The sequence below is a fragment of the Chiloscyllium plagiosum genome, chromosome 25, assembly GCF_004010195.1.
Source record: "Chiloscyllium plagiosum isolate BGI_BamShark_2017 chromosome 25, ASM401019v2, whole genome shotgun sequence".
In the NCBI taxonomy this organism is placed as follows: domain Eukaryota; kingdom Metazoa; phylum Chordata; class Chondrichthyes; order Orectolobiformes; family Hemiscylliidae; genus Chiloscyllium; species Chiloscyllium plagiosum.
Window position 1 is genome coordinate 30,050,525 of NC_057734.1, and position 25,520 is coordinate 30,076,044.

Consider the following 25,520-nt stretch of genomic DNA (forward strand, 5'->3'; position numbering starts at 1 on the left):
TACAGCAGGTAGTGAAGAAGGCTAATAGCATGCTGGCCTTCATAACAAGAGGGTATAGAAGCAAAGAGGTTCTTCTGCAGCTGTACAGGACCCTAGTGAGACCACACCTGGAGTATTGTGTACAGTTCTGGTCTCCAAATTGGAGGAAAGACATTCTGGCTATTGAGGGAGTGCAGCGTAGGTTCACAAGGTCAATTCCTGGAATGGCGGGACTACCTTACACTGAAAGACTGGAGCAACTGGGCTTGTATACCCTTGAGTTTAGAAGACTGAGAGGGGATCTGATTGAGACATATAAGATTATTAAAGGATTGGATACTCTGGAGGCAGGAAACACGTTTCCGCTGATGGGTGAGTGCCGAACCAGAGGACACAGCTTAAAAATACGGGGTAGACCATTTAGGACAGAGATGAGGAGACACTTCTTCACCCAGAGAGTGGTGGCTGTGTGGAATGCTCTGATCAGCCATGATCATATTGAATGGTGGTGCAGGCTCGAAGGGCAGAATGACCTACTCCTGCACCTATTGTCTATTGTCATTTTCATTTCTCTACTTGAATTAAATCCAATAGATTATATCTTTAATGCAAACATTTTTCCAGTTACATGACAACAAGATAAAATTCTTCAAAAGTCATAAAACTCAACTTTTCAAGTTCTCCATGTATCAGTAAAAATGTGCAACTGAGACATAATATTTATAGAATTCTGTAAAGCTCGAAGGGCAGAATGACCTACTCCTGCACCTATTGTCTATTGTCATTTTCATTTCTCTACTTGAATTAAATCCAATAGATTATATCTTTAATGCAAACATTTTTCCAGTTACATGACAACAAGATAAAATTCTTCAAAAGTCATAAAACTCAACTTTTCAAGTTCTCCATGTATCAGTAAAAATGTGCAACTGAGACATAATATTTATAGAATTCTGTAAAGCAGAAATGTCCAATCCTCTGGCAAAATTCTGCTACTTTTAGTCAATTCTCAATTTTACCCAGGCTGTGGAGCACCTCTTAACTGGTATCTTCCATTGATCATTCTGCATAGGCAATCACTTTTAAACAAAATCATTTACCTTTCAAAAACTTGCAGGCAGAATCAAATGGCTTTTTGATAGAGCTTCTAAAATTAATTATACCCACCAAAAAACAGCTTTTCTCTTTATGCTCTAGACAGGTTTAAAATTATGCTGTTCCCCGAGCTCACCCAAATCGTCCAGATTCTGACATCATTGCTTCTATATTAATACAGCACTGATTAAATTGCGCATTTAATCTTACATGTTGTGGTCTCCAACTTGCCTGAATGGCTCCTATATACCAGAGTGGTTACTTATTGTTGAGATTCTGGACAGAAAAAAAAAATCAGTGTAGAAGTAGAAAGGTAAAGTTGCCATAGTCCTAGTGCTGCTTTCTCATTAGAGAGAGGGAGAGATGACTCATTGTTGTTTAACCAAATAGGCAGGAAGTTGAGAAAGACATTCTTTATGTCAACCTCAGAGACATGGAGGTAAAAATTATAAGGCAGAAGATAAACAAAGGGAAACCACAGGAATAAGAAGATGATGTGAAGGAGAGCAAGCGCAGACAGCAGGGAAAGGGTGCACATGTGTGGTGGCTGTAGGGAGGAATGAAGAAGACGACTGTCAATGTGGCAAGTGAAGGGAGATGTGTTATAGAAGAATTCAGGATGCTGTAAAAACAAAAGCTTGCATGGAAAAGTAGATCGAAGAGGACCCCAAAGGCAAGTATAGGGAGGGAGAGAAAGGAGAGGAGGAGGAAAAATATAAAGGACAAAGGGAAAAGCAAAAAATGAGTTCGATGGCATGAAGAAACATTTCAGAAAGTGCACTGCAGATTGGAAATTTGATGCAGCTTTTAATCATAAGCCTGTCTAAATTGGAAGTAATTCCTCAAAACGCCTGCCATTTTCCTCTTGCACTACAATGTATCATACTGCTCCAAAAAGTTAAATATTTTTACAGTTAAGAACAACCAAAACTTTGCATATATTTGCATCTTGATCATTGCAAAAGTGACAGAATCACCATTTTCCATCAGGCTTTCAGACATGTATATCCTTATAGAATATAGTTATTCTTATGAAAACCTCAACTGGTTTATTATTTGCACTTATTATCCAGCACAGAAAATAAATTCATTACAAGATTCAAAAATTCAAATCCATCTGATTATTTAAAGATTCTTTCAACACTTACATTAACAACTGATTCCTTAAATTTGATGTGCAATCTGTAGTTAGACAAAGCAATAACTGCATCCTCAGCACGTCCTATGTATTCTGTACTTTCCCCATGAAGCTCAGGAAAAGGAACCTAATGTTAAATAATGGGGAAGCAGTTATTATTCAGCATTAGCTATGAATAAACAAAATACTGCAAATTAATATTGTATCTGTTTATCTAGAAATTCACAGCCACAATCTTGGGTCAGCCATCAAATACATGGTTAGCACTCTGGTGCAGAGCAGATGGGAATGGAAAAATAACTAGCTTTTGTTGTGTAGAGTCCTTGAACTTTTGAGAGACAATAATCCAAAAATGTGGATAAAATGCTAACCTTCAATAGGTAACATGAATATGCAGAATTCAGGAATTCAATGCAACAAAAGCAGCATTTTTGATGTACGTATGTGTGCGTGGAAGGGAAGTTAGTATGAGGAGATCCTAGTTAGCGCTAGGAGATCCTGTTAGAAGATTCCTGCTGGTTGATTTTGTTTTGTCAACTGTGGTTTGCTGGTAGCACTCACAAAAGGTTGTGGGTCAAATCCCACTTGATACTTGAACATAATCTTGGCTAACACTACAGTACGGCAGTGAAAAGTTAAATAGAGATCCCATCTTGGGTGTGAAAGATCCCACAGCAATGTTTTGACAATCATCAAAGTAGTTCTCAATAGAGTCTTATCTAATATTCATCCCTCATGAAAAAAAAATACTTTTTCATCATAACACTGCTGTTTGTGAGAGCTGCTTTTGCAATTTGGTTGCCACATTCCAACTGCAATTGCAATTGAAAAGCACTTAATTAGGGACATCCTGAGGTCCTAACCCTAATGAACGATGCTGTGGAAATGCAAGGCTTAATATCAGTACCAAGAGGATATCAAGCATCAGACACCAAAGATAAGCTGGGATTGGAGAAGTAGTGATCTTAATGTCATTTTGGAGCACATGATTTGAACATTTGATGTTGACAAATGGATTTTATTTAAGCAGATCATCACTTACCATGGAAATGATCAGAATACCTCATTTGTAAATGGAAAACTGGCTGAAAGTCTACAGTACTTCCAATTAAATCCACATTTTTCTTCTATACCTGGAGGTTTTCTTCTTCTCTAATTAGCTGTTTTCTAGGAAAGATCTGATTGGCTTGGATACACTCCAAACTATGTTGTCCTTCTTCATCCTGAAAGGAGAAATTGTTTTCTCTGTAGTCAAAGAATGTACATATATGTTTGCCCTGTCAATTTATAGTGGCCCCACCTTCTGCATTAGAGATATAAAGACTACCTATTGTGTAGGGCTTTATTCATTATTCAAATGCATACACCCTCATGTCACCAGGTTTGTCAGAACCACAAGATTTAAGCTGCGCACATTCTGGCAAAATATTGCAGATGCTGGAAATCTGAAATTCAAACAAGTGCTGGAAAAATTCATGTCTCGCAGCATCTGTGGAGAGAGAAAGAGTTAACATTTAAAGTCCAGTCTGACTTCAGACTCAAGTTAACACTCCTTACTCTCCAGGTCTGCTGAGTTTCTCCAATACCTCCTGCTTTTTTTATTTCTGGCAATCTGTTGCTTATGATGGATGTCAATGCTCAGAATAGCTGTTTCCCAAGATAATTTGCCTCAAAATACCAAACTGATACTTTAGCTGCTGAATTACAGTTATGATACAGGTAGTTCTCCTATAATGCCATAGTTATACAAAATCGCTTAAAGGAAATAATGGGGCCTATGGGAAAAGTGGGGTTGGCAGACCAGCAAAAGAAAACACTCACGATCACTCAAAAATCACCCAAAAGCCTAACATGAAGTATAGCACAGCCTGAATGGAGGTTTAAATCATAATAAAACAAAAGTAAATTTGACATTACATTGAAAAAAAATTGTTAATGCAGGAACAGAGGGTCATCATCATCACCACCTTCAGATGCAGTTGTGGTTCTGGAAGTGGATGGCTGTGGTTGATTGTCTTCTGACTGTTTCTTGGGAGTTGGTTTAGACTGCGTGATATGCAGACACAAGAACAAATTAGAACGACAAATGGTATGTATAAGAGTAATGCAATCCTGCAGGAATTATACAGGGCTTATATAGGAATTATACAAGAATATTCTTGTCTCAGAGGGAGAGCAAAGAAACAATCACCAGCTTAATATTTGAGATGAAGCTGCTCAATATACAGGACTGTACCTCTCAGATGTTCAGATGGCAGCTGACATCAGCACATGTGCAGAAGAGCATGGAGACTTCAGCACTGACACTGGCGCATGCACAGAACAAAGCATTCAAAATGATCGAGACTGGAATCTCACAATTGCGAACAGAGGTAAGCATTCTTGAAAATACCATTCCCTAATTCTTCAGTGAAGTTTTTTGCCAAATTGCACTGCAGAAACACGCTTTATACGAGAACTACCTGTACACTGAAACTTTGCCAGTCCACAATTCTTAGGATTAACTCATTTCTGGTTTTCAGAATTTTCTAGATTATAGATTGTTAGAATAAACAACTAAAGGCAAACGTGTTTGTACACTTTATATAACTATATACATGTATCTGTTTGAAACTCAAAACAATGATAACACATTACAAAACAGTAAAGCAAAATGATTTATCAAAATATTGCATCTTTGATGTTTCCATTCCCGTTGTACTGTATCAAAATTATGTCAATTATGAAGGAACAGATGTGTCTACTCAAACCAATTAGAAGGAAGTGAAGACTGCAGATGCTGGAGATCAGAGTTGAAGAGTGTGGCATTGGAAATGCAGCATCCAAGCAGCAGGAGCCCTTCCTGATAATGGGTTTATGCTTGAAATGTCAACTATCCTGCTCCTCAAACATTGCCTGACCGGCTATGCTTTTCTGGGGTACTAGGGTAGAGGAGTCTAGAACTAGAGGGCATAGGTTTAGGGTGAGAGGGAAAAAATTTAAAAGGGACCTAAGGGGTATCTTTGACATGCAAAGGATGGTGTGTGTATGGAATGAGCTGCCAGCGGAAGTGATGAAGGCTGGTACAATTACAACATTTAAAAGGCAATTGCATGGGTAAATGAATAGGAAAGTTTACAGGGATACTGACCAAGTGCTGGCAAATGGGACTAAATTAGGTTGGGATATCCGATTGGCATGGACAAGATGGACCAAAGGGTATGTTTCTATGCTGTACATATCTATGACTCTATGATTCATAACTAGTTGACGAAAAAGAGTACCAATACCATTTATGACATCAAGGACAGGCTATCCAATCATTAGCTTTTTCCAAATTCATTCTTTCTGGTTGCCAGGTGCTATTGGAATGCTCCCCTTCTTATAAACTGCCTTCCTTCACCAAGTGTTCTTCTTGCTAAGCAGAACTAGAAGCTCATTCTCTGGTGAAAGCGAGTACAAATTCAAATTAATGCTCTACTCTATACATGCTTATTCAGGAAACCTTTTAACAAAATTAACATAACATTAGCTCTCTCAAAAGGGCACGTCTATATACGTTAAATAACTCGGCTAAAATGCCGTGAGGCCTTCAAACTTTAGGTGGGCACCTCACTCTGTGGAAAATGTCAGTGACCAGTCCATGAACCAGTGGCAGACTCATTAGGCACTGCCAATATAAAAGATCAACACTTAATGCCTATTTTAAATTCTTAGAACTTTGAAGGATGAGTTTGTAAAAAAGGCTTCAGTTATAATGGTTTGCTGAAATACTTCGTACCCAATAGCGGGTCAGAATCTCCATAACATTTATAATAAATTTTCTTTGCTTTAGAAAAGAAAATTTATTTTCACACAAAGTTTACCTCGTGAATACAAAGTAGTCATGTCTCAAGTTGCCTGAATCACTCAAATCTATCATGTCCGGCCTATTATTAGAGTTGCAGCTTTGATACACTAGCATGGTAAATGAGCATAGAACATATCCAACTGCACAATGCAATTTTTTTAAAAAATAAAGACTGAGATGAGCTAAATCTGGACATAAAGCAGCAATAGTCAGAGGAAACATGGAACCATAAATTGGCACGTCATTAGAACATTGGATGATATTTTGAATTGAAAATCATGATAGCTAACTCTTTAGCAAACCTTTAAACACTTTGTGTAATTATTGAATGCTTATGTTAAATCATTGGAGCTTGCAATTGCTAGCTAATCTCACATACTATGTGACATCATTTATAAAGAAAATATATTCAATATAGTTGGAAAGTTTCCCATCATACATTGCAACAAAATAGCCAGTGTTGAGAAAGCTTTCAAAGACGTGTGAAACAACTTACATTTATAGAACACCTTGAACATAGTAAGGCAACCCAAGGAACTTCACAAGAGTGTTGTAAAAAAAAATTGGTACTGAGCCGCGAAGGCATGATTGGGTTCATAGCCAAATGCTTGATTAAAGAGGAAGGTGCAGAGGAAGAAAGAGAGGAGTTAGAAATGTTCAGAAGTTTAGAGAGAAAATTTCAGAGCTTTTGGTAGAGGCAGATAAAGCATGGTGATTAATCGTGGAGCAGAGTTGTGGAAATAGATGAGCAAAAATAGCCGGAAAGGTTTTGAATTGCAAGGAGTTTGCAGAAGTAGAAAAGAACTAATCCATGGATTTTGAAAACATGTATTTTAAAATCAAGGCATTGCTTAACCTTGGGCCAAAGTAGGCACATGGGTGTTAGGTTAACATGATGACATTAAGGACACTGGTAACAAAATTTTCAGCTCAAATTTACAGAAGGTAGAATGTGGTTGCCAGCAATATACTGGAACAGTGATATCCTGGGGGTAACAAAGGCATGAACAAAGCTTTTGGTATTCCAAAGAAGTCATAACTGGTTTTGAAATATTAGCTACTTATCCCTGCACAAATTAGCCAGACCTGCTGAGTTTCTCCAGCACTTTGTTTTCATTTAGGAATTAAGCTTTTAGCAGTCGACGAGCTGAGGCAGGGCTGCAAGTGATGTTGCAAAAATTGAAACAGATAGACTTGGTGATGGCATGAAGTTAGAAGTTCACCCCAGGGTTAAATATGGCACCAATTTACAAACAATCGGTTTTAATCTAGGCAGGAATTAGGGTGCCAGGGTGAGGGATGGAGTCAGTAGCTAGGGAATGTTTAGACAGTAGCTTTAGTCTTACCAATATTTAATTCGAGAAATTTCTACTCATCTAATACTGGATGCTGGGTATGCAATCTGATTATTTAGCAACAGCAGAAGAACAAGAATAGTGATGATGATATAGAATTGGGTGTGATCAGTACACTAGTGCTTTTGGATGATGCAACTAAAGGGTAAACTGTGCACTTTCATTAACTATGATGTAACTATCCAGATCGCATACTCTAAAATTTCTCAAATTAGTCTGATCTCCTTTGACTAGAGGAACATGCAAAAAATCAGAAGAAATTTCCTTCCTTTCACTTTTACTCTGCCACCAGATAATAGGAAGATCCATAATTATGCAAAAACAAGATTTTCAAGTGAGATTTCCCTACTGCTAAACTTGACTGTACTTGATAGTGACCTTGAATTGCTACTGGGATGATAGTATGAAAGTATCAACAGACATTTTTTTTATTTTTGTATCTTTCCTGTCTGCTGGACATTTCCAAATTGAGGGATAAAGCTTTCACTGTCCACTACACCACCAATTTTGGTATCATCTGCAAACTTACTATTTTTAGTATAGAGGTCAGATCTTCTGCACACAAACTTCATGAACAGGCTGGAAAGCAGAATACAATAAAATTGGATCCCAGAAGGAAGGGGGGGATGATTGAGTAAAGGTGGGGGAATGAGGGGAGCATAATATACATGTAAGGTGACTGAATTTGCCTCAACTGTACAGAACCGAAGACTGACCTTAAGGAGTGAATGCTTTTGATAGGAAAAATATTAACTGGAGCAAAGGTGGCGATCTTGGAGATTTAAGGTAGCTGGAAGGAGGAGTTTTGCTTATGGCACTGATTATCTCTATTCACTAGAGATAAGTCAATCTTGCAGTGTATAGTGGCTTGATATATAAAGAATGAGCACTTACTGGGTCTCCATCTCTTGACTGTGCAACTCAGTAGGTATACTTTTAAAGAGAAAATTGTTTCTAAGTTGCAATAAATCTCTATCTATAATGCTGTTTCTCAAGAGACAAGCATATAATTTGGGCCTGCATAAATTTCCTGATTTTGTAAAGTAATTTAACATTTCATGGTTAACAACAAAAAAAAAGTACTGTTAAGAATTTTTTGTCGGAATGAGAATGATTGTTAATGTCACCACATAAGTAAGAGGGACTGCAGACCATGAATACAATATAAAAGTGAATCTATGTCACAATAGTGGCATGTGTTTACTCCTAGGAAATCGTTAATTGCACTCCTAGAAAAGTTAGAGCTCTACATTTGTGTAGATTATTCTGGAATGAAGATGTTCATAAAGTAACTTAACAGCAATCAATGATTAAAACAATTCAGAAAAATCAAACTCTTTTATAATTTCAATGACTCTGCAACAAGCAAACGTACCCATATTTTTTTCCTTCTTTTGTAGCCAACTGCTCTTGTCGCAGAGGAAATTGAAAGGGGAACTACATTGGTACAGTGAGATAAAGGCGCCGTATATTTAGAAATTTTAAGGCCAACACAAAACTTGCCTTGCTAACTTGTTAACTCTATTCCATCAGCCTAAATTATGTTTCTGCAACAAATTCTCTGGCAAGTCATTCCAGTCCAATGATGAATGTGCTTCAAATTTATTTTTCAGTATTGACATTGGTGATATGACCTATCATGTTCTCATTTTAAAATATTCTGAACGTACTTTGTCTGAACAGATCAACATTTTATTGTAGTTCATGAAAATTCCCCTCAACTGTATAGGCTGCAGAGTTTGAAGTACGTTTTAAAGAATAAAACGTTCCTCATACTGAATTGTCAGACTCTCAATTATTCATCCCCCTCTCTGCACCTTCTCTAATGCTTATGCATCCTTTTGACTGATAAACCATAACTTCACATTATTCCAAGTGACAATTACACGAAATAACATTATTTAAGTTACATTACGCCATACAAGTATTTTGTTAGCTATTTAATTGCTTCATTAAATTGCCAAGATATTATTTTATCCATAAAAATGCAAAGTAGTACAGAAGAATTTATGCCCAATTCCAGCAAAAGAATTCATTGACTAGATTCTCAACAGTCAACCTATAGTCAACCAACCTATATGGACTTGGTTCCTGTCAAGTACTGTTCCTAACTCCTACGATGATTAACAGTATTCTAAACATGGACAGAAATGGTAACGCACTAAGTACAGTAGCAACACAAGTTGTATTTTCCACTAACAGGATGTTATCAAGCAGATGTTCTGCTTATCACACAAAATAAGCAATGCTGCATCTGAGTTTCAGTGCAGTAATTCTGTCAGGTATGTAGTTTGTATATCTCAAAGGCGAGTGGATCATATCAAACATCATATCCCTTTGGCCACAACCAGCAAGATATTGACCATACCCACCCCAACCTGTGTTCACAATATAGTCCAACATTAGATGTTATTCTACAATTAGACAACATTTTTGCTAGATAATCTTAAGTGTGCCAAAAATTACATGGACAACCAATTTAAAGATTGTCAATTGAGCTTGCAGGGCAGAGGACGTCTGTATTAAAAGCTAAACAGTTTCAACAGAGCTACTTTCTTTGCAGACAAAACGAACACGTGTGTCTGTTTCAACCCAAAAAAACAGCTGACAGTCATTCACTGATTCATTTCTCAAAAAATGCCTGACCAATGAAGAAAGGTTACCCTGCCTAGTTTGAAATCTAAACCGAGCTTGGCAGTCAACAGTCATTCATTGCTAAATTATTGTTTTTAAATTCTGGACGTTGCTGGATAGACCAGCATTTATTATCCATCCTTCATTGTCTTTGAGAAGGTGGAGGTAAGCTGCTTTCTAACCACTGCAGACCATGTGCTGCAGGTAGATCCTCAATGCCATTCATGAGGGAGTTCCAGGATTTTAACCCCAAGATACTGATAGATTAGTGATATATTTCGAAGTTAGGATAATGAGTGATTTGGAAGGGAACATGTGAATTGTGAGGTTTCCATGTATCTGCTGCTATCTTTCTAGATGAAAGTGATCATGGTTTGGTAGGTGCTGATTAAGGAGCCTAAGTGAATTGATGCAGTGTATCTTATGTATGGTACATATTGCTGCTCCCGAGTACATAGCCATGTGAATATTTTGCCAATCAGGGAGGTTGTTTTGTCCTGGATGGTGTCAATTTATTGAGTATCATTGGAATTGCACTCATTCAGGTAGCTACCACTGTGTTCTCCATGGAAATACATCAACCAGAGTCCACCTGTCAGCCAAGCTGCACTTTCCTCTGAAAATGTATAAATATTAGCTTTTCTCTTTATTGATATTCTTGTGAATTGTCTGGATGAGTATAAGATGAAAAGCTTTGACAAAATGTCTTTTTATGCAATACTCAAAGCGAGTGCAATTTTAAAAAGTATGGTTGGCTTGTTCAATAATCAAAAATATTCCAATGCAAAACAAAATGTTAATTCTTAAAATGCAGGGGCGACAAAGGATGGTGTCATACAGCAGTCTGGCAGAGATGTGCATCATGTTCAAAACTTATAAGGAACCATTCATGGAATATAAAGCCCTTAAAGGACAAAGAGCAATTCAGGAAGAATTTAGAGGATATAAGAGATTGCACTATAAAAATTATAAAACTAGCAACCAACTTACCATTTCAATTCCACAGTTCAATATTGTGTATTATTCTTCAGTATCACTTCTCTGTACTTCTGTCTCACTGGAGATCAAATCTGAAAATTCGCAATTAAATAGGGTTAATACACACCAGAAAAATAAAGGCAGAAACAAATTAGTACAGCAAAACAGTCAACTCGCACAAGTGTAATGGTCAATAAGATTTAAGTCATAATTTAAAAGGAATGAAATACAAGTTCATTCTTCTGATTTTTTTGACACATGCTTTCCTTTTAGTTGTTTCATCTTTTTTTCCCATGTAGTCCTAATACCCTAGTCAAATATATCTGCACATTTGTAGACAAAAAAACATTAGTGGCCAATCGTTCTGAAGCAAGTTTTATTCATGCACTTACCTCAATTTACTTTTTCAGTCATCATCAGTTCATGGAATAGTGACTTGGGTTCACAAACTAATTGCAGCCATCGATCAAGTCATCCCTAAATCAGCATCACACAGAGAAGACGACTGGTAATCTGACCTCATCAATCTGATTAATGAAATAAAAGTTACATTTTGGTGATATGCATATAATACACTTGTGTTCTAATCACAGAAATCAGAGGCAGGTAGAACACAGTAACAAATCTCTTACTTTCCGGTTACAAAATATATAAAGTAGCTACAAATAAATATTAAATGTGTCTCTTTTCATTACTACCTGCGATTTGTCAACCTTTTGATTTTATTAGTTTCTGCACCAGATCGTCCTTTACTGTCGTTTTTTGTTATCTTGCATTTTGCCTTAGACATTCTCTTTTTGCAAATTTTGTTTTATTTTCCACCTTTTGGTTCTTCCATTTGCCTTATTTTTCTCTATAAATTATAGGTATTTATGTGCATCACATGCACTTTTCACTAAATTTCAATCATCCCGTTTTTAAAAGATCAGGATATAGTAATGGATTTGATGTGGGAGGGACAGTTTCATCCTGTAGCCTGTATTGGTTGAAACCGGGTCAGCCAGATGAACACTCTGAATGTGTGTTCCTTGAATAGACCAGGTTAACCTGCGCCAATCAGGGATCCCTGGTTGACAGATATAAACAGAAGAGTCATGAGTTCTGTTCACTCTAGGAGCCGGCTCTGAACTAGCTGGGTCAGTGTCATGTGCTATGCACATGTAAATAAAGGGTGACTTGGTAATGGGATACTGGCCTTCATGGAGTTATTTCATAGTCTAAAACAAAAGTTTTAGCACATGCATTATTTTGCTTTCTACAAATGAGAAACTGGTGGATTGTTTGAGGACAGATGCAGTGGGACTGAGAATGGAGATTGGATTGTAATGGGGTCTGGGATACAAGCTAGAATGTGGTGAGGGAACAAAGGATTCCCCCCAAAATTAGGTTTTTGCTCTGTTTGTATCTTGTTCTCAGGCCATAGAGCATATACTGTGGTAGGATCAGGGGACAACTGGAGTTTAAGACGCCAAAAAAGCTTTAGAATGGCCAAGCTGAGGTTCTGACTGCTTCTCAGTTTCTTTTTTTTTTACAAAAAGACAGCTGCAACAAATCAGCTATTTCAATAGTTCTGAGGCAGTTCAACACTTATAGTCACCAGCTAAGTTTACAGCAGCACCCCAATCTGATTTAGAAAAAGATAGAACTGAATATATAAAATTATTTTACCTATTTCAAATATTCTATATACAACTTAATTACTTTGAAGGGTCATGACAATTATTATGAAGGCATGGGATACTGAAAGAAAAATTAAGCCAGGGAAGCAGAAATGATGGAGCAAGATGTCCGATGGAGGCAAGAGAGTTGAGTCATTTAGGACAGACTTTCATGAAGAACAATGGGTTCAGCAGATATGACACCTGACAATATGGAAGATTTCTGAGTACGTCCTATCTAAAGTACTGAGTACATCATCTAATTACTATTTGTTCCGCCTCAACCCAATAATTAGCAATGTAACAGAAGTCAGCCTTAGCTTCTTACCAACATAAAAGAAAAATACTGCAGATGCTGAAATTGTGAAAAACTCAGTAAGTCTGGCAGCTTCTGTGGAGAGAGCAACAGAGTTTATGGTTGGAGTTGAACATGACTTCCTCAAGGCATGTTTTATTTAAAACATTAACTGTTTTTCTCTCTCCACAAATACTGCCCATTCTTCACACCAATAATGTATGAATCAACATTTAACTTGGTTCCAGTAGATCACTCTGCTAAGAATACTGAGCCTTGATTTGATCTGAACACATAATTAAGAGCACAACATCAAGAGAGGCAAGATTAAACATCCTCAAAATCAAGGTGCCACTTTACTGGCAAGGCATCAAGCAGTCCCTGAAAAATGAAGTCAGCGCAATCAAAGGTGAAGCAAAGTGACTGGCATCATGTCAGTTTCAAAGAAAGTTGCAATTACTGGAGGCCAGTTTCAGTCAACTACTGCCACAAGCCTGTCAAAAAAGCTTCTCCAGCACAGCCATCTCCTGCTGTCTTAATGACCTTCCTTCAATAAGGTAAACAGAGAAAAATCCATGAACAAATCAACACAGTGTTCAGTTACATTGTTCAATATTAAAGCAGCCATACAAACCAATAGCAGAAATCCAGGATCGAAAGTGGTAGATAATTGCTATTATGAACAAAATAAAAGCCCAGTCAGCTCTCCTTTAATGTCACCAGTCTCCCAAGTTCATCCAACCAAAATCAGGTGTTCACCACTGACCAGGTTTGGCATAACAATGGCAAGGCTTCAAGAGACTGTATGCTCTGAAGATCACCCAAGTACTAAAACTGGAGCCAACTATATAACCTTCCAATTTCAACTCAAATGCTTTTTAAAAATAGATTTCATTTAATAGGGGCCCTTATTAAAAGCAAAATGGAAAATATTAAACATGGTAGAAAAAAACAGTAGAATAACATGCATTCAACTATTCAACAACCTAGCTGATTTTTTTACTTGCTACGCTATCTCTACTTCCCCCAGTACTCAAAAATCGATCAACCTGTGTTTTAAGTTCACTGAACAACTCCTATGCCGTAAATAAATCCAAAAATTCACAATAGTGTGAAGAAATTTTGTCACCTCAGTCCTAAATTGCTAAGTCCTTATTTGGAGACTGTGAACTCAAGGCATCCACTTCTCCCAGAAGAAGCACCTTAGCATTTACCCCATCATGCTAAGAGTTTTATGTGCTTCAAACAGATGACACCTTATTCTTCCAAACATCTTTTAAAGCCCCTTTGTGTTCTACAAGTTTCAAATGAATAGAGAGATGAATAATATTGTTCAATTTGATAAGCACAGCTGCAATGTTACCATCTATGAGACAATAATTTCTTTGACCAATCCATATGTTAGTGGGCCTAATATCCACCCTCTTGACCAATGAAATGTTGCAGTTTATATGATCTGCAAGACTCAATGCAAAAAGCTACCAAAATGACAATCTCAACAAGCTCTATCACTTGAAAGGATAACAGCAACAACAATTCTGCAAATTTCACTCTCAAATCTCTCACTATCTGATTATGGCAAGTATCCCTATTTTTCCATCATCGTTGGATGAAATCCCTACCTTCCCCATATGAGCAAATGAAAACAAATGCGGGGGGGGGGGGGGTGGGGGGGGGAGAAAAGAAGACCCTTTGCCATCCTTGCACAACAAACAGTTGTGACCATCAACATACCCTTGTAAGATTGCAGTTACATTGACAAATAAATCAGAAAAAAATCCAACAAAAGAAAAACACTGCTAAACTACTGAAATTTTGGAAATGCTTAGGCTCAGCAGTATCCATGGAAAAAGTAACAAAACAATGTCTAAGTCTAATCTCAATTGTTCCAGGGAAGGTAGTGAACCACTTCTTCAACTGCTGAAGTCCATGATTTTTTTTTTAGGAACATCCACAAAAGATATAAGGAACAAAGTTCCAGAATTGTGACTGAATGACAATGAAAGAACAGTAATACAGTTCCAATAAGGATGGTGTAAGGTTCTGGGAGGGGAACTTGCAAGTATTGCTGTTGTTATGTGTCCATGACACACTTTCTCAGGGGTGGTTGAAAGTTTGTAAAGCCCTATTAAGGGAAGACTTGGTGAATTGCTGTTGTCATCTTGTATATGGTATACATTGCTGCTACAAACGGTAGATGGGAAGGAATGCTTAAGATGTGGATGGGCTGACAAATATGTAGTCCATTGTGTCTTGGATGGTACTGAGCTTCAAATAATTAAAAACAAAGTTGCACTTATTCATGCCTGAGAAGTACTCCAAACTGCTGAAATTTGCTTTTCAAATGGTGAGCTGATTTTTCAGAGTCTGAAGGTGAGGTATTTGCTCTAGAATCCCAGCTTCTGACCGACTCATGTAGCCAGAGTATTTTCCTAGCTGATGTAGTTGGATTTCTCATCAGTGACAGCTCCCAGGATGAAGGTTTTATGATGGTAATGTCCTTGAGTCAGAGTGTGGAAATGGATCCTTTGGTCTACCTAGTCCACTCCAAACATGTTCCCAAACTACACTAGTTCCACCAGCCTGAGTATGGCCCATATCACTTCAAACCTTTCCTATTCATGTATTTAGCCAGATGTCTTTTAAGTGCTGTAATTGAACCCGCATCAATCACTTCTTCTGGCAGTTCATTCTACACAGTAACCACACTGTATAAAAAATTTGCCTCATGTCCTTTCAAAACCTTTTTCCCCTCACCTTTAAAATATGCCCCCTAGTTTTGAACTCTCCCATGTTAGGGAAATGACTTTTGCTATGCCCTTCTTGAGGTCAGCCCTCAACCTCCTGCATTCCAGCAAAAAAAAACCCAGCCTCTTTTTATACTCAAACCCTCTATTCCCTGCAACATCCTGTTAAATCTTTACTAAACCCGCTCCAGTTTAATAATATCCTTCCTACCAGGTCCTCACCAATGTCCTGTATAACCTCAATATGACGCCTCAACTCCTGTACTCAAAGGTCTGAGCAATGAAGGGAAGCATGCTAAACGCCTTCATAACCACCCTGTCTACCTGTGATGCAACTTTCAAAGATTTATGTATCTGAACCTGTAGGTCTCTCTGTTCTACAACACTACCTAGGGTTCTCCATTAATTGCATAAGTCCTGCCCTTGTTTATTTTACCAAAATGCAATATAGAGTCATAGAGATGTACAGCATGGAAACAGACCCTCGGTCCAACCCGTCCATGCCAATCAGATATCCCAACCCAATCTAGTCCCACCTGCCAGCACCTGTCTCACATTTATCCAAATTAAAACTCCATTTGCCTCTCCTCAGCCCATTGACCAATTAATACTGTCCACTATACCACCAACATTTTGTGTCATCTGCAAATTACTAACCACGTCTCCTATATTCTCATCCAAATCATTTATATAAAAAGTGACAAACATAAGTGGATCCAGTACCAATCTCTGTGGAACACTGCTGATCACAGGCCTCCAGTCTGAAAAAACCACCCTCTAACACCACACTCTGTATCCAACCATAAAGCCAATATTTCATCCAACTGGCAAGCTCACCCTGAATCCCATGTGATCTAACTTTACTAGTTAGTCTATCACATGGAACCTTATGAAAAGCTTTATTAAAGTCTAAATAAACAAAGTCTACCACTCTGCTGTCATCTATCTTTTCGGTTATTTCTTCAAAAAATTCAATCAAGTTTGAGAGACACGATTTCCCTCATATAAAACCATGTTTGCAATCCCTAATCATTCCTTGCCTCTCCAAATGCATGTAAATCCTATCTTTTAGAATCACTTCCAACAACTTACCCACTACTGATGTCAGACTTATAGGTATATAGTTCACAGGCTTCTCCTTACAGCCTTAAATAAAAGGCACAACACTAACCACGAGTGAGGTGCCAATGGACTGGAATGTAGCTATAGATAATACCAAACTTTCTCAGGGCCCTGCAATTTCCTCCCTAACTTCCCATAATGTCCTGGGATACATTTGATCAAGTCCTGAAGATTTATAGACCTTTATGTTTTGCAAGACTCCAGCACTTCCTTTTCTCTTACGTGAACTGTTTTCAAAACATCAATGCTTATTTCAGCCTTCTCTAGCCTCCATTTCTTTCTCCAATGTAAAAACTGACATGAGATATTCATTTAATATCTCTCTCAACTCCTGAGGCTCTACATAAAGGTGACCTCATTGATCTTTAAGGGATCCTACTTTCTCTCTAGTTGCTCTTTTGCTCTTAAAGTACTTGTAGAATCTCTGTGGATTATTCTTAAGCTTATCTGCCAAGGCTCTCTCTCATATCCTCTCTTTGCTTCTGGATTTTCCTCTGAAGAATGTCCCTACACTCTACTTTTTCAAGGGATTGATTTGATCCAGTTGTCTATATCTAATATATGATTCTTTATTATTCTTGACTAGAACCTAAATATTTTTATTCATCCATTGTTCCCTCATCTTACCAGTCTTACCCTTCACTCATACAGGAACATAATGCCTCTGAACTCTCGTTATTACACTTTTAAAAGCCTCCTCTTGTCAGTCATCCCTTTACGTGCGAACAGTCTACTGCAATCAACTTTTGTAAGTTCTTGACTCAAACCATTAATATTTGTCTTATTCCAATTAAGACTATAACTTTTACAGAAGGCTTATCCTTTTCCATAACTATTTTAAAACTAACAGAATTATGATCACTAGTCCAAAAGTATTTCCCTACTATTACTTCAGTCACTTGCCTTGTCTTATTTCCCAAGAGGGAAGTAGCAGTGGAGGGAAGTTTTTCAGACTGGAGGCCTGTGACGAGTTCCATCTTCCTATACAACTAAAACCCAGAAATTGAGCTGCCAATCTTGTCCTTCCCTCAGCCAAGTTTCTGTAGTAGCTAAGATATCCCAGTCCCATGTTCCAATACATGCCCTGAATTTATCAGCCTTACTTACAAGACTCCTTGCATTGAAATAAATGCAATTTAATTCTTCAAGTTACCTCATTCTCTGACTTGCTATTGTCTGTCTTTTCTAATCAACTTGTTCTTAGTTTTGCTCCTTCTCTTGTAGGCACATTTACATATCAATAAAATTTTCTTGAACATATTTAACAAATTCCTCACCACCCAAACTTTTGACACTTTGCAGTCCCAGTCAATGTTGAGAAAATTAAAATCCCCTACTATTACAGCCCTATTATTCTTACATATATCCAAGATCCCTCTATATATTTGCTCCTCAATTTCCCTCTGATTATTGCGGTGGTGGGGAGGCTATAGTACAATTCAATCAAGATGATCATCCCCTGCTTATTTCTATTTTTAACCAAGATATTTTCACTGGTCAATCCCTCAGAAATATCCTCTCTAATTACAGTTGTAATGTCTTCCTTAATCAAAAATTCCACTGCCCCTCTTCTCTTGCCTCCCTTTCTATTCTTTATATAGCATCCCAAACCTGGAACATCCAGCTGCCAGTCCTGTCCTTCCCCAGTCAAGTTTCTGTAGTAGCTAAGATGTCCCAGTCCCATGTTTTAATACATGCCCTGAGTTCATCAGCCTTACTTACAAGACTCCTTGCATTGAAATAAATGCAACTTAATTCTTCAAGTTACCTCGTTCTCTGACTTACTATTGTTTGTCTTTTCTAATCAACTTGCTCTTTTCTGATTCAGAACCATCCTCATCTGTTTTTTCTACTTTCACTGCTACTTAGAACATCCTAACCCTTCCTCTCTAATAGTTTACAGGCTCCCGAAATAGAACTAGCAAATCTCCCTGCCAGGGTATTGGTTGCTTTCCAGTTCAGGTGAAACCCATCCCTTTTGAACAGGTCATGGAGAGATGACTAGATATTGCTTTTTTTGAGATGGTCCTGGCTTGGTACCTTCAGAGCTCAATCTTATTTATCACTTATCAGTCCAAACCTAGATGTCGTTTGCACTTCTTTGTTTAAATAATTGAAGGCATTCCTAAGGGTATCTATCTATTAAACATAGTATGTATTATCACATCAAATTCATTCCTCAGGTATGTGATTTATAACTCTATTTGCTCATTAAAGTAAAGTTAATTGATATGATGAAAATTTTCAGTCAAGAAATAGAACTGAGGAGGTGATTCTCAATGAATTATTCTCTGGTTTTGCATGTATACTTTGAAATTCTGTTTTTGATTCTTGAGCCATTTCCGCAAAACAGTGTGAAAATTACAACTCAACCTAAATTAAAGCTTCATTCAACTGTCAAATTCTGAACACATCCAATTAGTTAATTCTGAAAATAGTTAATTGCAAAATTCGCTCACCAAAAATGTAGTTACTATTGGATTGATGTATTCCCCACAGTATAAATCTGAAAGAAAACAACAAATTAAAATTGTACCTTCAGCATTTTTAAAACTGAGATTATTGTGCTGTATCAATGTTAAGAATGTACTTGCAGAACACATTCAAATTTGAAGAGTATTTATGTTGTTGGACAGCTTGTGTGGTACACTGGTAGTCTCCCTACCGCTGAGCCAGGATATCCAGATTCATGTTCCATCTGCTGCAGAGATGTGTCACAAAATATCTGAATAAATTGATTAAAAGTATGCATATATGTTGTGCAAACCTTGTCAGCACTGAAACGTAATACATATTAGTTTGATATCAATAGCAAATTGTGATACCACTTCTTCAATAATTCAAGATCATTCACAAAATTCTAACGTGAACTCTCCTTTGGAAAACCACAACCATAGATATGTCTCACAGGAGCAAACGTCTTGACACCTTTGCTTTACTCTTCCAATCATCTAAGTATATAATAACTATATATGTACATAATTTATAAAAGGTAGTACACTAAAGGCAGTTGAAGCAAATTTATCAGATGTTTATAGAAATTCAACATAAATCACACTGGCTAAATTTTATTTATTCATTTTCTCCAGTATTGTTAAAAAATGTTGAACAAGTACTTATTGATTGGCCATTATTAGTCCACACCTTTCTAACTCCTTAATACTTTAATCACATAAGAGTTTCTAGTTTACCAACTAAAAATTAATCATTTTATAATATCCTTGCTTAGTGCAACTTCATTTTTTTTGGAAGAGGGATAAAACAGTTTGCTATTTTCTGATGTTGTAGTACAATTTTCATTTGTAAAGAAACTTGGAAAATTATTAGTCAACACACTTATTCCTTCCTCAATTTTCATCAATATCCTCAACTTTGAGTGCAAGTACCACTTATAAAACGCATCTTACATGCAAGTGTTCGGAGTACGTAACAGAATTAAAAGAAAATCATGTTTAGCCAAACAAAAATATTTGACGGGAGTTATGAAAGCATAGCTGATAATGTGTTGCTGGAAAAGCGCAGCAGGTCAGGCAGCATCCAGGGAACAGGAGAATCGACATTTCGGGCATAAGCTCTTCTTCAGGAAACTATGAAAGCATCGTTAAGAAGGGAACTTTTCATGAGTTAGGCCTGGGGGTCTGTGAAAGAATTTCAGAAACTGAGCCTGAAGTAACAAGGCTTAATGCTGAGCTTTATATATTTGTGCTGTAACGTGCACAAGATTTAAGGAAGTGGCCCTTGAATTAGTGCCCATCTTTCAAGATTATTTAGACTTTGGAATAGCTCCTACAGATTGGAGGGTAGGTGCTCTAACCCCATTATTTAAAGAAAGAGGCAAAAAAAAAACAGGCTGATTAGCTGGACATTGATAGAGTAATAGTTAGAATATATTACATAAGATTTAACAGCAAAACACTTCCAAAATATGACAGGACTGGTCAGAGTTAGCATGGATTTACAAAAGGGAAAATCTATTAGAATTTTTCAAGGTTGTAACTAATAGAGTTATCAGTGGAACTAGTGGATGTGGTTCACTTGGACATTTGGAAGCCGTTCGATAAAGTACCATGTAAGAGAGGTAAGCAAGTAAAATGAAAATGCAATGGATTTTGGGTAGTATATGGACATAGATAGACAATTGGCCAGCAGACAGGAAACAAAGAGTAGGAATGGCAATCAGAGACCAGTGGAGTACCACAGGGATCAGTGCTTGGACCTCACCTATTCAGAAGATATATTAATGATTTATATTAGGGACCAAATATAACATTGCCAAATTTGCAGATGACTGAAAGCTGGGTAGGAGAGTGAACTGTGAGGAAGATGCAGAAATACTTCAACATGATTCGGACAGGCTGAGTGGGCAAATACATGGCAGATGAAGTATAACTTAAATAAATAAATGTGAGGTTATTTATTTTGGTAGCAAAAACAGGAAGGCAGATTATCTGAATGGTGATTGGTTGGAGAAAAGGGAATTGCAACAGGCAGTGAAGAAGGAAAATGGTATATTGACCTTCATAGAGAGGTTTAAAGTAGCACAGTAAGGATTTATCTTTTGTTCTTATTATCTTTGAAAATAATTTTCTGTAAGGCAAGGAGTCCTACAGATCCAGTTACCAATCCAGTGAAGGAGGCCAGGTATAGCCAGCAAGTCCAGCCATGACCAGCAGGAGAGGAAGGAAAGCCAAGGCCCCAAAGCTAGACAGAGGAGCAGGGCCACTTAATGATGGCTCAAACAAACCTCAGGGGTGACAGAGGATTGAGAAAAAAGGGTGCTGCAAATCTGTCGATGATGTTACTAGGCAGCAACCACAATACTATCAGGAACAAATAATAGCCCCAACAGGAATTGGAGATTACCCTCGGCTTCATCATCCTGGACATCACTCTCAGAGAGATCACTGAAGGAGGCTCTATGAGTAGAATGTTAAAGTTAAAATGATAAAAAGGAAAACTGTATTTATTGTAACAATTATTTCATTTGTGAATGTAGGAAATTTGGCTGTTTAAAGTATACATTCCAACTTTGAGGATACAGGTAAAACATTTTTTCCCTGCTATGGAACGTCCTACAGAACCTAACCTCAGCTTTAACATGAATCAATGCTTACTGAAAGTCATTTAATTTGAAGTTGTCAATCTGAGGGATGTGACCACAACTTTAAGTGAGGATATCTTGTAGCTGCTTTCAGCAGTCAGAACAAAAGATAAATCCACAATTTCATACTTCAATTTCTGGTTTCTGACCTGTTCAAGTTTCAGTTGGACATAATAGTTATCACTGAACTAAAAGTTGCAGTTAAGCAAGAGCAGGTTAAAAATGATCATTATGTACATGGGAGTTCAAGATAAGATTTTGTTTGCCTTCTGAACATAAAATGACAGCTCAAACTTCTGTCTGACTTACAACAATCCATTTTCATCCACACACAAATTGGATTGCATACTTTTGACAGTCATCTAGTGGGAATAGTGATAAAGCAATGCAAATATTTGGCTGTAGATAGCAAAGCGTGAGATTAGCCAATATTCAAAACAAAGTAAATGTGATAAACTGCTGTAATAATTTGGAATTCTATGTTAACTAATGATTGCAGTTTGGATTGAATTAGTTTTTTTAAACAAATCTTAGTACACAATATCATATGCTTCATTATGTAATACGTGACTTGATTTGTATACATTCATTGTTTGAATATTCTATCCCAGTCAGTACTGCTGGATGTAAAACTACACTATCTTCTTTCCTGTACATAACTAAAAGTTATTATCAACATTTCCAACTCAATAAGAAACAAAGACTTGCATTTTTATAGCACTTTTTACAATGATCAACTGTCTCAGAGCATTTCATGACCAACGAAGTACATTTTGAAGCGTAGTCACCTTTGCCACGTGGAGAGTTCAGCAGCCAATATAGACATAGCAAACTCTCACAAAACAACAATGAGATCACACCAGATAATCTATTATGGTGATGGTGATCAAGATGATTAATATTGACCAGCACTTCCCTGCTCTTCAAAATAAATGAAGAATTTTGGATCCTTACCATCCAACTAAAGTAAATCAGGCCTCAGTTATAACATCTCATCTGAAAGGTAAACACCTCTGATATTACACTACTCTTTCAGTACTGCTTTCAAATATCAACTTTAATTTCTGTGCTCAGGCCCTGGAGTAGGATTTAAATTCAAAGGTGAGAGTGCTAGCAACTGAATCACACCTGATATTGCAAAACTGCATGAGTGGCACTCCTGAGCTCATTGTGCTTGCAACTCCCCATCTTGCTCAGCCATATGGTCTGCTGCTGCTTTTGGTTCCATAAAATCTACAAAAACATTTGCAACCAGGTAAATATTTTAAAATTAACAGTTTATTGCTTCTGTAGCTTTTAAAATAGCTTTGAATTGCTCAATGTTACAGATTGCCCTAATCTTTGATGCAGAAAGCTCTCTGTGGTATCTTTTGGCAGTGACAATACAAGCACTGCAACTGCCCGGTGAGTAAGGCACTTGCAGTGGCAGCAAGCACACAGTTTAAAAAAACAGCCTTTTTTAAATACACTTCAAATTTGGAACTTTTACCATTATGAAGGAACGGGTTGAAACTTTTATGCCCAATCTATTTTAAAACACAATTTGGATATAAAGTCATTCAAAGTGGCCTGCAAAATTTGGCCTCTGAACCAGACCTGTTGTCTAACTCAAGAACTCAATCATTTATCACTGTTCTCAGAAGTTTTGCTCTGTTACCATTGCTCAGGAATTCAGCTTCGATTATGAGAATTTCAGCTGTTCCATCTTTGGCCTTAAAGAAAAACTTGTTGAAATGTTTGCCCTTTGAAATCCATCAATCAACTGTGAACAATTTAGGAGAGCAAGTTGGTTTGGAATAGTGCGTTCAAACCAGCAAAATAGCACATTAGGAAGCTGGCTCAAATCCATCAACATTCAGGTTTCTCAGCAGTATATTAAATCTGCACACAAGCAGTCCCTTGGGAAAAGTGTACTACTACTACTACTACTACTACTACTTCCTATTTGTCATCACTGAATTGGTGCAATATTGACATGAGTTTTACAACTTAAATTAATGGTCTTGAGGTGGAGTGTTGGTGATACCTCTGAGTCAGAAGATCTGGACTATAGTTCCATCTATACAGATTAATTAAAAAGAAGCTGAACTTTAATCCTGGGTCATGGACTCCCTGGGACATACCAGCAAAAACAGAGAAAATATATAAGGGTAACAGTGGCTCAGTGGTTAGCACTGCTGCCTCACAGTGCCGGGGCTCAGGTTCAATTCCAGCATCAGCTGACTGTCCGTGCAAACTCCACACATTCTCCCAGTGTCTGTGTGGGTTTCCGCCAGTGCTCCTGTTTCCTCCTATGGTCCAAAGATGAGCAGCCTAGGTGGATTGGCCATGCTAAATTGCACATAGTGTCCGGGGATGTGTAGGCTAGATAGATTAGCCATGGGCGATGCAGGTTTACAGGTTTGGCGTTTCACCACATTCCACTGCTTGGAATTTTACACCACAATTGGCCATGCTAAATTGCACATAGTGTCCGGGGATGTGTAGGCTAGATAGATTAGCCATGGGCGATGCAGGTTTACAGGTTTGGGATGGGTCTGGGTGGGATCCTCTTTGGAGGGGCAGTGTGGGCTGAATGGCCTGCTTCCACACTTCAGGGATTCTATGAAAAAGGCTGAAACCACAAGGAAATTTTTCCAACAAACACTCAATACTGATAGTTGCTCTATAACTCTGTTTGTACCAAAGTTATTTTAGGAGCAATTGAAATCCTTCTGAGGTGTTATCAGACTAGCATGAGACAATCCAGACAATGGAGAGGACCAGAGGGCCAGCATCTAACACCAGCACATGGACATAGGCAGGAAGCTCCAGAGAAGAAGAGGCGATTAAAGAGATGCAGCTTGCAGGAAGCTTTACCCAGCTCACAGATTCTTTCAGCAGATGATAAGCTTCAACATATCTGAACAAGGTAGGTCAACAAATGGTTATTGTTACAGGACTAATAATTCACAGATTTGGAATAATGTTTCACTGGCAAGATCTTAACCCCTGTCACATATCAATTAGCTAAATAATAATCTGGAATAAAAAGCCAGTGTTGGTAAAAGTGATCTCAAAACTTCTGGAAACCATTTAGTTCATAAATGCCCTTGAGGGAAGGAAATATTCGGTGTGACCCACATGCAATTCTGGACTCACAGTAGCACTATTGATTTAACAACTCTCAGAAACAAACAAACAAACAAACAGTCTAGATAGCTGCTTAATTGTACACAAGAAAATAGCACAATGACAATTACAGATGGTGTACAAATGCTGATCTGCTCAGCTAAGTACACATTCCATGAATGTATATGGTGGTAGATATTTGCAGTCACTGCAGGTCAAAATCACAATGACATTCAATATTTTTTACTTCTGGATCCTGCTGGAGGACATTGGAAAGGTTTTGCAGTCAGCAGTTCAAAAATGTACAAGACAAGGAACTGACAACTTACTTGCCTATTACATCAATTTTACCTCCAATTAAGTCAAGCAGAATGAGCCAAATAATCAGATTTGCTGTATTTGTTGACTTCTCAGAGGTGGAAGATTTTATTGACTCTATGTGTAGCAATTAGGAGACTCAATGATCAGCCAGGCATGT

The 25,520-nt window shown here is 37.6% G+C and overlaps 1 protein-coding gene across 8 annotated transcripts in view; it reads right to left on the bottom strand.

The window, feature by feature from the left end:
* The window catches only part of mtmr3 (myotubularin related protein 3), a 98,374-nt gene extending 75,180 nt beyond the window's left edge, over positions 1-23,194 (bottom strand). The window contains exons 1-7 of one of the 8 annotated variants that reach the window (XM_043715815.1): positions 23,060-23,189; positions 19,290-19,336; positions 11,401-11,535; positions 11,021-11,100; positions 5,482-5,634; positions 3,346-3,435; positions 2,223-2,339 (exon numbers count right to left, since the gene is read on the bottom strand). In XM_043715815.1, coding sequence (XP_043571750.1) covers positions 2,223-2,339; positions 3,346-3,435; positions 5,482-5,484 — 210 coding nt within the window. In that variant the 5' untranslated portion in view covers positions 5,485-5,634; positions 11,021-11,100; positions 11,401-11,535; positions 19,290-19,336; positions 23,060-23,189. Of the gene's footprint in view, positions 1-2,222; positions 2,340-3,254; positions 3,436-5,481; positions 5,635-11,020; positions 11,101-11,400; positions 11,536-19,289; positions 19,337-23,059 lie in introns of those variants that run through there. The other 7 variants (XM_043715814.1, XM_043715818.1, XM_043715819.1 and 4 more) reach the window with 7 other exon arrangements.
* Between the last annotated feature and the right edge of the window lie 2,326 nt (positions 23,195-25,520).